Genomic DNA, 18,501 nt, shown 5'->3' on the forward strand with positions numbered 1-18,501 from the left:
AGGTTCCACAGGTAAGTGAGATCATGTGATACTTATCTTCCTCTGACTGGCTTATTTCGCTTAGCGTAACATTCTCCAGGTCCCTCTATGCTATCTCAAAGGGAAGATTTTTTTTTATAGCTGTATAGTATTCCATTGTGTAAATGTACCACTGCTTTTTAATCCATTCATCTACTGATGGGCACTTGGGCTGTTTTCAGATCTTAGCTTTTGTAAATAAAGCTGCTACAAACATAGGGGTGCATATAGTCTTTCTGATTGGTGTTTCAGGACTCTTGGATATATTCCTAGGAGTGGGATCACTGGGTTGAAAGGCAGCTCCATTTTTATTTTTTTGAGGAAACTCCATACTATTTTCCATAGTGGCGGCACCAGTTTGCATTCCCACCAGCAGTGCACGAGGGTTCCTTTTTCTCCACATCCTCACCAGCACTTGTTTTTTGATTTGTTGATAGTAGTCACTCTGGCCAGTGTGAGGTGATTCCTCATTAGAGTTTAATTTGCATCTCTCCAATGATTAGTGACACTAAGCATTTTTCCCTATGTCCTTTGGCCATCTATCTGTATGTCCTCTTTGGAGAAGTGTCACTTAAGTCCTCTGAATGGCATTTACTCTTGATTCTGTATAAAACTGGTAGCTATTACTAACAGCCAACAACCCTAGAATGTGGGCCAGTCCCAAATCCACCAGGATGATAGGGGAGTGTTAAGGGGTCCCAGGGTCACTGAGATTTTCATGTTGCTGGACATGGGATCTCAAGGTCAGTGTACTGACCTTTGAGAAAGAGCTGAATTAACTGCTATGGGCAGATGCTAGCCTGAGATATAACAAACTAAGTAATCTCATTATTATTTTAGAATTATTTTTTAGAATTATGGTGCAACAAAATTTAAGACCTAAAACACTAGGTTTATTTTTTCAGATGGCTCAAATTTGAAATACACTTCTCAGTTAGTTTTCTTTTTAGTGGCTTAAACAACAGAAATTCATTGTCATACAGTTCCAGAGGCCAAAAGTCCAAAATGAGTCTACAGGGCTCATCTCAAGGTGTTGAAAGCTTTTCTCTTCTGGCAATTATAATTTTATAACGTATTTTTATTCTTATCCATAGTATCTTCATTTAATGGCGCTTACGGACCTCACCTGGTGGCATTTTTTTCTTCAGGAAAATATGATTCAAGAAAATATGTTTAGAGTTAATGCACAATTCAAGAGAAGTAAATACCTTTCAGCTTAGGGCACAATGACATGGCACTAGGGGTTAGGAAAAATATTTTTTTTGGGGGGGGGGGGACAGTAGGGGTTGGGGGATAATGGTTCTAAAAGTATGCAATTACTTTTATAAATTCTCAACCCTTCAAAACATTTTTTCCTAAATTAAAAATATCATATTTGGTTCTAATGTGCCTCTCATAAAATATGAACTGGTCACTTAAAATTAAAATTATGTAAATTAACTAAAAAGACACTTAGAGGTTTGATCTTAAAATCAAGGGTGGCAATATCAAGATTATTTCCTCTGACTTGACTACAAGTGAATAGGACTATATAATTATGAGAGAAAGGAAGAGAAATAAGCATGGTTGAAGATAGGCTTACCTGTGCTTTTGGATGTGTCTGTTGCGAGGAATGCTGAGATTGCTGTTTCTGCTGAAGCTGAGCAAGTTGCTGCCTTTGCATTTGAACTAGCTGCTGTTGATGTGTCTGAAACTGCTCTTCTGTGATACCCCCTGTTACTGATAAAGAACATTCATTTCAGAAGTATGTTTAAAAGTACTTTTAACAACACAAATAAAACACAACATAAAATTATTCCACAATTAAGATGAAAAGCAATTACATACCACAATATACATCATCAGCAAAGAATCCAATAAAAATGACAAATCTTTCAGCAAAAGTGGCTTATGCTAATATCTACAACCTTATGCTCAAAGTTCCTATATTTTTTACTATATAACATAGTAATAAATGAGAATTCTATCATTTATTCAGACTCATTACCTGTAATCACCCTTTTTAAAATATATTTTTTATTGATTTTAAAGAGGAAGGGAGAGGAAGAGATAGAAACATCCATGATGAGAGGGAATCATTAATTGGCTGCCTCCTGCACGTTGGACCAAGCCCGCAACCCAAGCATGTGCCCTTGACCGGACTCGAACCTGGGACCCTTCAGTCCACAGGCCGACGCTCTAGCCACTGAGCTAAACTGGCGAGGGCTGTGATTACTCTTAATTCTCTACACTATGTTAACTACAATGAGAAAACTTTATTAGTGCAAATAACATTAAGACTAAGTTAAGTTATAGCCTTAATAAGAACACAGGACCATCTGTAATAGTGTAATTGGTTCTGATTATTGGTTTTCATCTATGACAATATGAAAATACCTTTTTAAAAAAAATTTCAAATCAGAGTGGAAGGCAATGATGTTCATCTTACATAACCATTAACCAGCAATTTTCAACCTTTTTCATCTCATGGCACATATAAACTAATTACTAAAAGTCTTTGGCACACCAAAAAAATACATTAATTTTTTTTTAATCTGACAAAAAAAAAAAAAAAAAGGTATACTTTTGATTCATTCACACCACACGGCTATTGTTGTGTTGGCTGTTGTCATTTTTTTATTTGACAATCTAAGGAAAAAGAGGTCAGTGGCCCTGACCAAACAGTTAGGTACTGCATGTTTTAAAAATTCTTGCGGCATACTGGTTGAAAATTGCTGCCATAAACCATAGCTCAAGCTAATAGATTAGCTGCTTAAAATAAGTCCTATCTATAAAAATATGGGCTAGAAATCGGAGAGGTATTCAGAAAATTAAAGATGCAATGTTTCCTCAGACAGAACTGATTATACTGTAACCAACTGTGTTAAAAGTTAGTAATTTCAAATAAAAGCAAGGCATCTAAAACTTTTGTTGAAAAGATTAGCTAAGTAAAAGTAATATAAGAAACATTTTCTCAAACAAATGTATACAAACTTTCATATTAAAGTAGCTTACTGATAAAATGATTTAGGACACAAAGCTATTTCCATAGTAGTTACTATGTTATTATAGTCAAGAAATATTAAATCACATCAGAGTATATGTACCACTAGAGTAAAATTTTGCTTTTTTTAAAGTTAATTTTGAGAGGGGGGGGGGGAGAAGGGAGAGGGGGAATGGAGAGAGAGAGGGAGGGAGGGAGATTCCTTGCTCCACTTATTTATGCATTCATTGGTTGTTTCTTGTATTTGTATGTGCCCTACCAGGATCTAATCTGCAACCTTGGTATATTGGGACCATGTTCTAATCCAGCGGTCACCAACCTTTCGGACCTCACGGACCACCAGTGGTCCGCCGCTGCTCTAATCAACTGGTCTACCCAGCCAGGGCTGCTCTATTTTTCTTTATTGCTTTCCTCTCCCTGAACTAGTTCACTCAATCAACAAGTATTTACTATCTATTGTGATGCAAAGTGCTGTATTGAGTTAAGAGTGACTATAGGAAAAAATAAATTAAGAAGAAGTTCCCTGCTATGACGTCCTATAGCAGTGATGGCGAACCTATGACATGCGTGTCAGAGGTGACACGCGAACTCATTTTTTTGGTTGATTTTTCTTTGTTAAATGGCATTTAAATATATAAAATAAGTATCAAAAATATAAGTCTTTGTTTTACTATGGTTGCAAATATCAAAAAATTTCTATATGTGACACGGCACCAGAGTTTAGTTAGTGTTTTTCAAAATGCTGACATGCTGAGCTCAAAAGGTTCGCCATCACTGTCCTATAAGGTAGTTGGGAAGAAAAGATACTTATAAAGAAATACCAACTAATAAATGTGTCAACCTTTAAATGCAATCGTGCGATCTAATTAATATGACCTAAAGAAGTTTAGATAGGAGATAGATCCTTAACCTAGCTTACTTAATTAGTCCCCAAAGTATTCTGTATAGTAGGATCACAAATGGGAAATTAAAAAAAAAAATTTTGATCGTTAATCAGATATATAACAAGTTATACATAGTATAGTCTATTTTGTATGAAAAGGGAGTTAGGCATCAGAGATGGACAAAGCTTTAGATATGTCTTCATTACTATTCCACAACAATTTTTAAAAAAATCCTCACCCTGCAGAGCTGCTTCAAACAGATTGTCAAACTGCAGCGGGAAGGCCGGGGAGGGTTGGGGGGCAGGAGGGAGGGGGGTAAGAGGTCAACTGAAGGACTTGTATGCATGCATGTAAGCATAACCAATGGACATAAGACACTGGGGGATAGGGGAGGCCAGGGGATTGTCAAGGGCAGGGGAAAAAAAAAGGGACACATATGTAATACCCTTTGTAATACTTTAAGCAATAAAAAAACCTCACCCGAGGATGTTTACTGATTTGAGAGAGGTGATGGGGGGGGGGGGGGGGGGAGATATCTATCTACTTCAACCAGTTGGCCCCCTTATGTGCCACGGGGGTGTGGGGGGTGGGGGCCTTGAACCCAAAATCTAGATATGGTCCCTGACCAGGAATTGAACTCATGACCTTTTGGTTTACAGACCGATGCTTCAACCGACTGAGCCTCATGGGCCAGGGCTTCCACAATTCTAATCATCATTAAAACGTGTATTAGACAATGAGGGGAAAACAGTTCTTACACAGATAGCAATTTTATTTTCAGGTGGTTAAAAAGCCTGGGGCTATGATAATGCTCACTAAAATTTTAATATTACCTGTATTTTTGAAGTACACATTAGTTATCTTACTGAATTACCAACAAAATCAAATGTCTTTCTTTGCACATGTTAAATTCACTGCAAGTGTTCTATTTTTAAATGGAAAATAATAATTTTAATTCTAAATGTACAATCTTCAAAATCAAATGAAAATATGAAGTATTCATGAATTTCCAGCTGTTTGAAAACCTTGGGAAAGATGAAAAATAGTTCATTAGATACAAAGGCAGGAAGGAAAATTTTACCCCCCAAAAATCTGTTTAGTTCTATGTGTGTAAGGAGTGTATCAATTAAAAAAAAATTGACTTGGATTCTGGTGTTAACATGGTCCACTCTTCAAATCTAGTGTTATGCTTGTCCAGAGCTAAGGGTTATAATGTGGTAAAAAGCTGGGTCAGTGGTTAACTTTAAGTGAACAATAAACCAAACAGAGAACATACTTTTTGTGGCTATTTTAAAATTAAAGAGAAATGAGGATAATGAGTATCTTTTCTGTTTCAAAAATATTTTAAATCATAAAATCTTACTAATTCAGAATAAAGTATATGCTAAATTAGTAGAAAGAAGAAAGTGTACTTTTTTAAATTAAAAAATTACTTTTGGTTGGTAGTCCATGGCTAACAAGGTATTGCTAATTATAGGTATTCAACTTGCTTTTATGAATAATTATTTATATACACAAAAAAGGAATGCTGATAAAATTGCCCATTTGGGGGGCTATGTCTACTTATTGCTCTGTATTGTTGAGACCATTAGTTCACTCAGGAACCTCATATTTTTTCCTAGAAAACTCAGGATACAATGTATTCTCAGATGTATCCCCAACCAAAGAGCAATCCAATTATTCAAATTAATGGTCAGTGTTTCCAATTTTTTAAACTTAAGCTGACTGATTCTCATTCCTGGCTCCATTACTGGTTGAGTATCTAATATAATGTGCTTTAAAAAATTACATTCATTGTTGTTTCTCTCTTACTTCAAACTTAGCATATTATATTGATTCTTGTTACCTAGCATTTTCTTTACTTTAAGGTGCTTGTGCTTGAAACAAGCTGAAGTTCCTCATTCAGAATTTTCTAGAGCATTGTTTAGTATTATTGCAACTCTTTAGACAAAAAGAGCAACTAGTACCATGACACAAACAAAACATCCTTTGTAACTGACTCGCTTTCCTTATGTTGGGTGAATGCAAAATGTAAGAAATGTATGGCTTAGCATATTATATTGTGTTTAATGGCATAGACACAGTACTGAATTATCACTCTCAGGGTTGACTTACTGGTTGGTGGAGGATGGTAATGTGATTGAAAGTACCTTCTCTACTAATTATTTTTCCTTTCAAAAATTACTGAAATACTTCCACAAGAGATTTATTTCTTACAATGACTTTGAGTTACCAAGAGGCAAGCATTAATATAATAAGGACAAAGTCATAGTTACAGCATAAAGAAATCTGTTTAGGGATGAGATACAGGACAAGGGCCCAGAGCTTTGGGTCGGTGGTAGTGGCACAAAGGGAAAAGGGAATGTACAAAAGAGAAACCTTGTCTGTTTATGTTGCTTAGGACCAATCCAAGTTCTTTCCTCTAGTTGCTCTGAAGTTGCTAGTTTAAAAGTGAAATTCATGCTGGTCATAAATCTGCTCTACCCAACCCTTCCAAGTCCTATTAGTTTAAAAGTAACCACTGAGCTGAATGTTTTGTGAAGATGGCAGTATTTCACTATTCCAAGTCTCACCTTGGGAAGTGTTCCTTTCCTTAAGTAAAAAGTTATGCAAATCTCCCTGGGTAAACACATTCTAATAGGTAGATATCCATATTATAGAATTTTCCCTTTTATGTAAATACTAGAGGCCTGGTGCACAAAATTCGTGCACTGGGTGGTGGTGGGGGTGTCCCTCAGCCTGGCCTGTGCCCTCTCTCAGTCCGGGAGCCAGGGGCCCTTGGGGATGTCCAACTGATGGCTTAGGCCCGCTCCCTGGCAGTCGGACATCCTTAGTGCTGCCACGGAGGTGGGAGAGGTTCACAGCCATGAACCTGGCTTCTGGCTCAGCAGCACTCCCCCTGTGGGAGCACACTGACCACCAGGGGGCAGCTCCTGTGTTGAGTGTCTGCCCCCTGGTGGTCAGTGCACGTCATAGTGACCAGTCATTCTGCTGTTTGGTCGATTTGCATATTAGCCTTTTATTATATAGGATATTTTTATTGATTTCAGAGAGGAAGGGAGAGGGAGAGAAAGATAGAAACATCAATGATGAGAGAAAATCATTAACTGGCTGTCTTCTGCACACGCCATATTGAGGATCGAGCCTGCAACCTGGGCATGTGCCTTGACTGGGAATCGAACTGTAACCTCCTGGTCCATAGGACAATGATCAAACACTGAGCAACACTGGCTGGGCTATCCTAAAACTTTTATGTTTGGCAACATTTTATGGCAATTTAAGAAAGGAAGAGAAACTGAAAAAAAGAAAAATCAGGAATTTATCGTAAAACTATCCAAAATGTTAATGATTTTACAAATTGGTAATATTAAGATATTTGAAGATGGTCAAAAGGCTGCTGGTATCTACTACTCAATACACTAAGACAAATAAGGAAAGTTAATTTGCAACCATGCATTAGTCAAAACCAAGATTAAATGTAAATTAATCGAGCCCTTCAAATATAAACAAGCAAAGCTACTTTTAGATATGAAATAAATTTTCTTGAGGCCTGGATTTAAGAACAGCATATCAAAAGAACAGTTTAATGCTACACTTTCAAATGACTAGAAACTTTATCATCTTTTTATTTTTTAAAAAATATATTTTATTGATTTTTCACAGAGAGGAAGGGAGAGGAATAGAGAGTCAGAAACATCGATGAGAGAGAAACATCAATCAGCTGCCTCCTGCACGCCCCCTACTGGGGATGTGCCCACAACCAAGATACATGCCCTTGACCGAAATCCAACCTGGGACCCTTCAGTTTGCAGGCCGACGCTCTATCCACTGAGCCAAACCGGTCAGGGCTTTATCATCTTTTTATATAAAGAATGCAATATTTGCCTGTAAACTTCTTTTTTTTAAAAAAAAAATATATTATTGATTTTTCACAGAGAGGAAGGGAGAGGGATAGAGAGTTAAAAACATCGACGAGAGAGAAACATCGATCAGCTGCCTCCCGCACACCCCCCACTGTGGATGTGCCCGCAACCAAGGCACACGCCCCTGACCGGATCGAACCTGGGACCCTTGAGTCCGCAGGCCGATGCTCCACCAACTGAGCCAAACTGGTAGGGCTGCCTGTAAACTTCTTGAAGGTAAGGATTATTGTCTTGTAAAACTTTGCAACTTTTAAACACTTCAACACTTAATAAAGTGATTTGCATATATCCTAAATAATTATGTATGAAATGAGTAATCTTTGGTTGTTCACTTGCCATGTTCAACACAATCTATTTTTCCTTTCTCTGTCCTGATTCTATTCTTTGAGAATAACTTTTCAACTAAGAAAACATATCCTTATTTTACTTAATAGTTACAAGAAGCGTCTCTGCTTTAAAATGAAGTATTTAGTTTTAGTTCTTCTAATACTTAGGACACACATTTCAATTTGTATTCCTTTAAGTCCTTTATGTGATACAAAAATAAGAATTAGAATATTTATGACTCAGGGATTATGACTTAAAAAACATTAACTGGGTTATAAACAACATAAAAGAAAGAAAATTCTTTGCCACTAGACCTCAAGTTGTTTTTTAAAGAACTAAGGAACCTGTGACACCAATAAATATTACTTCCAAGTGTATCATATTTCTTTTTCGGATTAAATCTTTTATTTGCTGGATTTGCCTGCTGTGAAACAGAAAATTCAGTACTTATAATTTGTCTAGCTCAGTGATACTCTGCCAGGTACAAATATGGTCCTGTGTCAGTCTTGGTACTCTTAAACACACATGCTCTCAAGACCAAGGCAACTTAGAATAAGCAGAAGGCAACAGTGTTAAAGACACACAGTTGAAAAGAAACCACATATAGGAGGATTCAATCCTTTTGTATGTATACAGCAAATATAAAAATACAGCTTTCTAAAAACACCCTACATCCTTTGCTTTAGGCAGATGAAGGAATTTCTATCAATACTTATTGAATTGAAGTGAACCTGCTTAAAATTATCTAACCGGAACTGAGAAAATTATATAATGAATATAACTGGTACAAATGAATACTATTGCCATAGCTTTTTGGTTATTTATAAAAATGCTGTTAAAACACCTGTTTCATTATACATTTATATATCTATGCCTACAATTTTGAAACGAAAGAAATTTGTTAAAAACAAACAAAAAACTTTGTGACTTTTATGACTAGAGGATCACACTTAGCAGAGAAGGAAAACTTCAAACAAAATCCTTTAGTAACAAATAATTATATATTTGAAGAGTTCAATTAAAAAACACTGATTCTACTGTAGCTTAGCTGTTGCTTAAGCCTTGACATTTTTCAAGGGAAGAAATAAATGGTACTATGTTGAGAATACTAAAAAAAACATAAGACAGGAAAAATTACACAGACCATTTTTTTTCCAATGGTAGGGGAAAGGCAAAAATAAAAAAAATCTTATTATCTATGATGTTATAACTTTTTAACACTTGTGATTTAACATTGTACGCCATAAGCATCTGTAGACGCAAGCGGTGGACCTTCCCCAAACTTCACGCGCGTATATAAAAAACAACACTGTTTTCCCTAAGTGGCAGCCCTGACCAACTTTAAAATCATTTTTCATGAGAATTTTCAGCTGAAAATATCCAAGAACACCCAAATTGTAATATATTTATTTTTATAATATTCATTGCAGATTGATTTTTTAAGTTAAATTCAAAATGTCGTGGCACGTGGGAGTGGTTTCCATTTTGGATGTGTGGCAGTTAACTTTAAGTTCCCTGAGAAGTGTGTATTTTATTATTATTATAATATTTAAATGCTTTTTTATGCTAATGTATGATAGTGTCAGAAAATTCTAGAGCTGATTATGAAATTATTTAAGTTACATTAAGTTTTATTCTGGATCAATGCATTTGAGTATTGATGATACAAAAACATGCAACAAATATATATTTTCTGGAAAAGAGTTAAGCCAGACAGATCTAAAGTGGATTGAACTGTATAGAAGAAAAGCTGCAAGTATGTTCAGGTTGTGAAGGAATATGTTAAAATCATTTTTTTGGTTTGGTATATACATTGGTAAAGTAGAAACTCATTCTATGGTCAAATCTAATTACAAATGCCTATACTGACAGGCTTTTTAACTCTCTTTTTGGCAAAAATTGTTTTGAGCTACTTTTGGGATAGGAATTCCTGTTCAGTTATTTGAACAATGTCTTGGAATTGGCTGAAAAAAAGATCTGACCTATATTCATCAACTTCTTATTTATTATCTTTAAATTTCTGACAATCTTGACACCTGAAAATCACATTAGGTATTTATCCATTTCAGCTTCAAAAGCTCATTAAACTTCAGAGACTTATGAACTTTATATAATGGGATGCCATTTTCCCTACCTAAATTCATTTAGGAGAATATTAACCAATTAATTTGGAGACATGATATCCCAACTTCCAATCATTCAAACAAATTCACTTTCCCATTACAAACTTTAAACACATAAATATGTCTAGGTCAGTTTGAAAATAAGAGTTTAGTAACTAAAAGACTGAACATTATTGAGACCAAATTTCAAGCTAAAATGATTTAAAATCACTTTAGTGCGATGGTAAATGGGATTGTTTTTATAATCTCTCTTTCTGCAGGTTCACTATTGGTGTATAGAAATGCCTCAGATTTCTTGGGGTTAATTTTGTATTCTGCTACATTGCCAAATTCATGTATTAAGTCTAGTAGTTTTTTGATGGAGTCTCTAGGGTTTTGTATGTATAATATCATGTCGTCTGCAAATAAGCACAGTGATATTTTGGTGTTCAAAATTAATACACCTAGGAATAAACTTAACTAAAGAGGTAAAAGACCTCTACTCAGAAAACTACAGGACGTTGAAAAAAGAGATAGAGGAAGACATAAAGAGATGGAAGAACATACCATGTTCTTGGATTGGTAGAATCAACATCATTAAAATGTCCATACTACCCAAAGCAATCTATAAATTCAACGCACTTCCCATTAAAATACCAATGGCCTACTTCAAAGATCTAGAACGAACTCTCCAAAAATTCATCTGGAATAAAAAAAGACCCCGAATAGCTGCAGCGATCCTGAGAAAGAACAAAGTAGGTGGGATCTCAATGCCAGATATCAAGCTGTATTACAAAGCCACTGTTCTCAAAACTGCCTGGTACTGGCACAAGAACAGACATATAGATCAGTGGAATAGAATAGAGAGTCCAGAAATTAGCCCGAACCAATATGCTCAATTAATATTTGACAAAGGAGGCAAGAACATACAATGGAGCCAAGATAGTCTCTTCAATAAATGGTGTTGGGAAAATTGGACAGATATATGCAAGAAAATGAAACTAGACCACCAACTTACACCATACAAAGAATAAACTCAAAATGGATAAAGGACTTAAATGTATGACAGGAAACCATAAAAATTCTAGAAGAATCCAAAGGCAACAAAATCTCAGACATATGCCAAAACAATTTCTTCACTGATACAGCTCCTAGGGCAGTTGAAACTAAAGAGAAAATGAACAAATGGGACTACATCAAAATAAAAAGCTTCTGCACAGCAAAAGAAACCATCAACAAAACAACAAGAAAACCCACTGCGTGGGAAAACATATTTGCCAATGTCATATCTGATAAGGGTCTAATCTCCAAAATTTATAGGGAACTCATACAACTTAACAAAAAGAAGATAAACAATCCAATCAAAAAATGGGCAAAGGAGCTAAATAGACACCTCTCAAAAGAGGACATTCAGAAAGCCAAGAGACATATGAAAACATGCTTAAAGTCACTAATCATCCGAGAGATGCAAATCAAAACAACAATGAGGTACCATCTCACACCTGTCAGAATGGCTATCATCAACAAATCAACAAACGACAAGTGCTGGAGAGGATGTGGAGAAAAAGGAACACTTGTGCACTGCTGGTGGGAATGCAGACTGGTGCAGCCACTATGGAAGACAGTATGGAGTTTCCTCAAAAAACTAAAAATGGAACTCCCATTTGACCCTGTGATCCCACTTCTAGGAATATATCCCAAGAAACTAGAAACACCAATCAGAAAGGATATGTTCTGATATGGGATATGAACACCCATATGTTCATAGCAGCACAATTCACCATAGCTAAGATCTGGAAACAGCCTAAGTGCCCATCGGTAGATGAATGGATTAGAAAACTGTGGTACATCTACATGATGGAATACTATGCTGCTGTAAAAAAGAAGGAACTCTTACCATTTGCAACAACATGGATGGAACTGGAGAGCATTATGCTAAGTGAAATAAGCCAGTCAATGAAGGAAAAATACCACATGATCTCACTCATTCATGGATAATAAAGACCATTACAAACTTTTGAACAATAATAGATACAGAGGCAGAGCTGCCTCAAACCTATTGTCAAACTGCAGTGGGAAGGCCAGAGAGAGTTGGGGGGCAGAAGGGAGGGGAGTAAGAGATCAACCGAAGGACTTGTATGCATGCATATAAGCATAACTAATGGACATAAGACACTGGGGGGTAAGGGAGGGCAGGGGATTGTCAAGGGCGGGGGGGGGGGGGGGGGGAGACACATACGTAATACCGTTTGTAATACTTATTATAATATATATTTTTAAAAAGAATAAAAAAAAAGTAAAATCACTTTAAATAAGTTTAACATAATTTTGCATACTAAAATACACCATCCAGGAAATAGTTTAGAAATCTATACCTATAAAAGAAAGAAAGGATAAGTCAAATCACATCTATGTGGTTTCTGGATACCATGAATCATTTGTAATGCATTTGTTATAAGGCTGTTTATAAATTATACATACTCCCATAAAGAGAAGCTATCCACAGAGGAAAACAAATCAAAATTACACTTTTGATTCTCTAGATATTATACATTATTTACAATGTACATGTCATAAAAACATTAAAATATTCTGAGCACAATGTCTCTTAAAATAAAAAAAACTTTCCAATCTCAATTAGAAAGGTAAGTTACCAGATAAAAATAATAACTTTTCATAGAAAGCCTCTTTAAATATCATTTTACACCAAAAAAGCTTTCAGTGGTACTCCTGAGGAGCAATGCCTATTTTTAAGGATAAAAATAAACATTTTCTTCAACCAAAGCAGACAGCATTGTGCAATGATGATATGGTTGCAGCTTATAATCACTTTGCCCATAGGGATCCCTATGCATTCTGCTTCCATATTCACCATAGCAGGCCCACACACTCAGAATATACCTCAATAGTTTTATAGGTATCAGAACATTTTGGTTAAAATGTCAACCACAATAATTAGGTTGTTTCTTAGGCTGGAAAGAAATGTGGTAGATTAAGATAAAATTGTGGTTCTCAGTGGGATTATGAAAATAAACCTTCAAAATTTACCATGTAAGTTTACTGAGTAAATGATGAAATTTAAGGAGAAAAAACCAGCAGGATATACCTCCAATAAAGTGACAGCTTACCTGATATGCCATTCTTGCTGGTGTTCAATAAAGCTACAGATGCTGCAGAAACCCTTTTATTGTTCACAGTCTGCCCTGGTTTTCTTGAGGTACATTCTTCACTATCACTATCCTGTACATTTAGTAGCCTTGGCTGGAAACACTGTAGTCGACATGATCTGATATTGCTTAATATTTCAGAAAGGGACAGTCTATTTTCACAATGTTTACTGGAAGCATTGGTCCGAGAGAAATTAGAAGAAAAGTCTATAGTTTGGGAAGAGCTTGAAAAACCATTCAGCATTTCAGGGTCTATCTGTTTCAGGACTGGGTCATATTCTGTGGATATTCGGTCCATTATGACCCTGAAAAACAATATAAAACCAAATATTATCTGGAAGAACTTAACATCTAATCTAATAAAAGAGAAACATGCAAATTGACCGCACCTCTGCTATGCCCCAAGCCACGCCCACCAGCCAATCACAGCAACTATATGCAAATTAACCCAACCAAGATGGCGGCCAGCAGCCATGGAGCTGGAGCAAGCAGGAGGCTTGGTTGCCCTGGCGATGGAGGAAGCCAAGCTTCCCGCCTGCCCTGGTTGGCTGTGGCTTCCGCTCAAGGCAACAAAGTTTCAATTATAGAAGATAACTAAATCCCAGATACCTGCTTCCAGCCAGCCTCCACTGGGAGCTTGGGTGGCTGGGGGCCATGGCCAGCCTGCAAACAGCCATCAGCCCCTCACCCAGACTGACCAAGCACCCCAGCAGGACCCTACACCCTGAAGGGGGTGTGGCCAGCCTGCAAACAGACATCAGCCCCTCACCCAGGCTGGCCAGGCATCCCAGTGGGACCCCCACCCTGATCCGGGACACCCTTCAGGGCAAACCAGCTGGCCGCCACCCGTGCACCAGGCCTCTATCCTATATAATAAAAGGATAATACGCAAATTGACCCTAACAGCAGAATGACTGGGAATGACTGGTCACTATGACACACACTGACCACCAGGGGGCAGATGCTCAATGCAGGAGCTGACCCCTGGTGGTCAGTGCGCTCCCACACGGGGAGTTCTGCTCAGCCAAAAGCCAGGCTGCCAGCTGCCAGCACAGTGGTGGTGGTGGGAGCCTCTCCCGCCTCCTCAGCAGCGCTAAGGATGTCCGACTGCAGCTTAGGCCTGCTCCCCGCTGGCAAGTGGACATCCTCCGAGGGCTCCCGGGCTGCCAGAGGGATGTCTGACTGCCAGCTTAGGCCCAATTCCCCAGGGAGTGGGCCTAAGCCAGCAGGTGGTCATCCCCCAAGAGGTCCCAGACTGCAAGAGGGCACAGGCCGGACTGAGGCCCCTCCCCCAGTGCACAAATTTTTGTGCACCGGGCCTCTAGTTTTCCTATAACTTTCCTTCTATCTTATAAACTAAATCCAGGTCAAAACAAATAGTTTACCTTCCACCTCTGCCAATTCGCCTCCTCGCAAATCCTATACATCTTCTTGGGACTGTGAGTGTTGTAAGGCAATGCCTATATCTCAACTTATCCAGATCTGCCAATTCTGAATTTTCAAATGAATGGTTAACTTGGTCCAAACGAGGCTGCAAAGAAAGAAAAAAATAAATGAAAACTCATGGAATAAATCTGAAATGAAAAAAAGCTAAATCATGATAAAAATAAAGTAACTATAGCATTAAGAAAACAATTAAATTTAGATATTCAGAAATTTAAAAATTCAAACTGAATTTAGTTTATAAATATAAACACATTTAAGGTGTATTTTAAAAAGAAATATATCTTTAAAGAATAACATGGCTTTTAACATTTATGTAAAAAAGTAAAGATAGTGAAGTTAGTAATAAGCTTTCTATTTAGATAAACCAGAAGAAATTTTTTGGACCCAAAATTACACTTTTTAAGCATGCATGGGTCAAGTTGACACTTCTTCTTTACTTTTAAGAACATATAGTCCATTTCTTTACCTTCTCATCCCCTTTATTATTCTATTTTTCTGTGTCTTAGCACTTCTGCCCCTTTAATAATTTTCCTCTTCTCTAATTAGTATAATTTGTAAACAACTCCCTACACTTCTACATTAAACACACACACCCTGAAAAAGCTGTATGACAAAAGGTGTCCACAAGCCATATATGAAAGGCATGCTCATAACTATATAGCTATACCTTATCTGAAAACCCAAACATTCGGGAGTGAGGGCCATTCTTTGCTATAATGCTACACCAAAACTTGACTTAATAGCACAGAGTAATTTCTAAGTGTGTCAAAAAGTTACACATATAATGACCAGATAAAATACTGCCATAGAAAAGTTTAAAAATGGTCCTATATGTTTGATACTTACTAGATATGTATGCACAAAATGGGCATACATACTTGGCAGTCATCAAAGGTTCAATTGGATATTCTGGGCTTACCTAACTATAGCAATGACACTGAGTAATTTTCGTTAACTGCTGAGCTATAGCTACACTTAGAAGTCCAAAGTGAGACTAGATTTCTAAAATATGAGTCATCAATTTCCAAGTGAAGAATTCTGATATCCTTTGAAAGAACTCAGTACCTTTAAGCACCTTTTGCTGGTATCTGCACAGGGGGTATTAAATAAAAAATGCTGAAGGATTTCCAATTTCTAGATCAAGACTAAGTCACCTTGATAAGAGTTACCTGTTAATTCTAGTTCACAAAAACATCACATCACAAAAAATAAAGTTCTTACAGCATAATACTGGCATCCTGCTCGCCTCCTGAAAGCACAGGGACCATCAGGATCATTTTCTTCTTCAGGTTCTGATACTGGGGACGGTACCTGAAAAATGAAGAATGAGGCATTCTACTTAGGAGTTATCAAAAGTCAAAAGATAAATCTTTGTAATGATTTAAAATTAGAATCTGATCATAAACAATAAATCACTCCTATGTTAACTTGAAAATTTTTGAACCTAACAAATTCCTCTCTTCCTATTTTGAGAAGAAAAATGTTTTCACCACATTTATTACCAAACTGTGGTAATTACCACTGAGCAGGGTCATCCAGGGGAGAAAGGCATTTGTTTGAGGTTACAATATATCTCCACCAGCCCTGTGGAGGATACAGAAATAGAAAGCTAGGGCAGATTCTTCCTCCTGCAGAACCAAGCCCCAAACCTGAAACTTGAAAGGAAATCCCAAATGTGAGTTTTATACTTTGTTTCCTTTGCCAATCATCTACATCTTCTAAAATGCACACAGAAAGTATCACAGTCTTAGAAATTCTTTGCATAAAGCATACCACCCCTTCCTCCCAACCATCATTCCCCAGGTGTGGACTTCAGGATTTAGTCTGAGCTATAGGAAGAGATAGCCACTTTAGAAAAACCAGAAGCACGGTCAAGACGACACAGGAGTTTTATTTCTGCTCTGCTGTGAACCAGTGGGTAAGTCTGGTTAAAATGTTTGTTCTCTTAAGTCTTCCTTTTTTCCTTGTTTATTGGACAAAGAAAAAGCATGATTACTTTATTGATTTTTTTTTTTTTACCAATAAAATCCTGATTTTGTAAGAGCTACATTCGAAATAGTTGCCTCACTGAATGATGTCCAACTGTAGGTAAATACTTACTTTAGCAATATGGGGATACCATTATAAAAATGTTTGAGGGTTGTCAAAAGACCTTATACAAGGACTCAGAGGAACCTCAAAGTTTCAAAATACAATTTTCATGTGGTTATGGGAGCTGCGGACTATGTAAATAAACATGAGAATTTGAACAGATATGAAGATACCTTAATGTTTGAGGAATATATGACTAGTGTGTTAAGTGTGCCCTATTATCAGGATGGACAAACTGATGCTAGCAATAAGGGGAAAGTTTCTATAGGTCATAGTATCCCATAGTATCATTTTATTGATTGATTGATTGATTGATTGATTTCAGAGAGGAAGGGAGAAGGAGAAAGAGAGAAATATCAATGATGAGAGAGAATCATTGATCGGCTGCCTCCTGCACGTCCCCCACTGGGGATTAAGCCCACAACCCAGGCATGTGCCCTTGACCAGAATCGAACCTGGTACCCCTCAGTACACAGGCCAACGCTCTATCCACCAAGCCAAGCCAGCCAGGGCCCATAGTATCATTCTTAAAGGGACTGTATAGCAAAACATTATAGGTTCTCACAAGTACCGTCAATATAAGGCCAATATATATCTATATCTGTCATATTCTGATTTAAAATTCTTCAATAATTTCCCAATATGTATAAGATAGACAGAGACCATTTGCTATCTGGGTAGCACTCCAGGCACCATTCTGTTCATTCTTTTTCCCTTTTTGTGTTTTATGCTCCAGCAATGCCAAATTGAAAACAGTGCTCTCTAATATGCTGTTTTCTCTACCTACAGCTCTTCCCTACATTTTCTATCTGGAAACCTACTATTTGTTAAGACATTACTTCCCTCATTCTTTCAAAATAGTCATTTAATTAATGTTTCATGGCTATTCAAAGCCCTGCCTAAGTCTAACTGGATGATCCTCTGACGAAAGTAATAAATTATTTCATTAAGTGCTTTTCAAGAGTATACTAAATTAAACACATCTTAGTGCATTGGGTACAATATGTATAATGCTAATATATCATCTGGGGTAAAAAACTAAATCAGTGACAAAAGAGTGAAAAATATAATCTAGCCAAAGTAAGTATCTTATATAGTAAAAGACTAATATGCAAATTGACCAAACGGCAGAATGACCGGCAGAACAACTCGTCGCTATGATGTGCACTGACCACCAGTGGGCAGACGCTCAATGTAGGAGCTGCCCCTAGCCCGCAGGCCCCAGGCCAGCCAAGGCGGGTGCCAGCGGGGGCCCCGCTATTGCCCCACCAGTTGCCCTGCAGAGGGAGGCAACTGGCAGAGCAGCAGGGGGCAGGGCCGGTGAGCAGGTGGTGCCAGGCTAGCCAAGGCGGGTGCCAGGGGGGCCCCCTGATTGCCTCGCAGAGGGAGGTGACCAGTGGGGGGTGGGCAGCACCAGGCTGGCCAAGGGAGGTGCCAGTGGGGGCCCCCCCATCGCCCCACTGGTCACCCCACAGATGAGCCCTGATCGCCGGCCAGGCCTAGGGACCCTACCCGTGCACACATTTCATGCACCCGGCCTCTAGTTTTATATAAACTCTA

The 18,501-nt window shown here is 37.6% G+C and overlaps 1 protein-coding gene across 3 annotated transcripts in view; it reads right to left on the reverse strand.

Annotated features, from left to right (window-relative positions):
- EPC2 (enhancer of polycomb homolog 2) overlaps positions 1 to 18,501 on the reverse strand; it is a 121,963-nt gene that overhangs the window by 5,260 nt on the left and 98,202 nt on the right. For 2 of the 3 annotated variants that reach the window (XM_070423043.1, XM_070423041.1), the window contains 4 exons: positions 16,072 to 16,161; positions 14,790 to 14,935; positions 13,366 to 13,709; positions 1,601 to 1,737 (listed from right to left, as the gene is read on the reverse strand). In XM_070423043.1, the coding sequence (XP_070279144.1) occupies positions 1,601 to 1,737; positions 13,366 to 13,709; positions 14,790 to 14,935; positions 16,072 to 16,161 (717 nt within the window). The remainder of the gene's footprint in view (positions 1 to 1,600; positions 1,738 to 13,365; positions 13,710 to 14,789; positions 14,936 to 16,071; positions 16,162 to 18,501) is intronic. The other variant, XM_070423042.1, reaches the window with a different exon arrangement.

Source organism: Myotis yumanensis, unplaced genomic scaffold, assembly GCF_028538775.1.
Source record: "Myotis yumanensis isolate MYYU_CA2020_CCGP unplaced genomic scaffold, mMyoYum1.0.hap1 SCAF_8, whole genome shotgun sequence".
NCBI lineage: Eukaryota > Metazoa > Chordata > Mammalia > Chiroptera > Vespertilionidae > Myotis > Myotis yumanensis.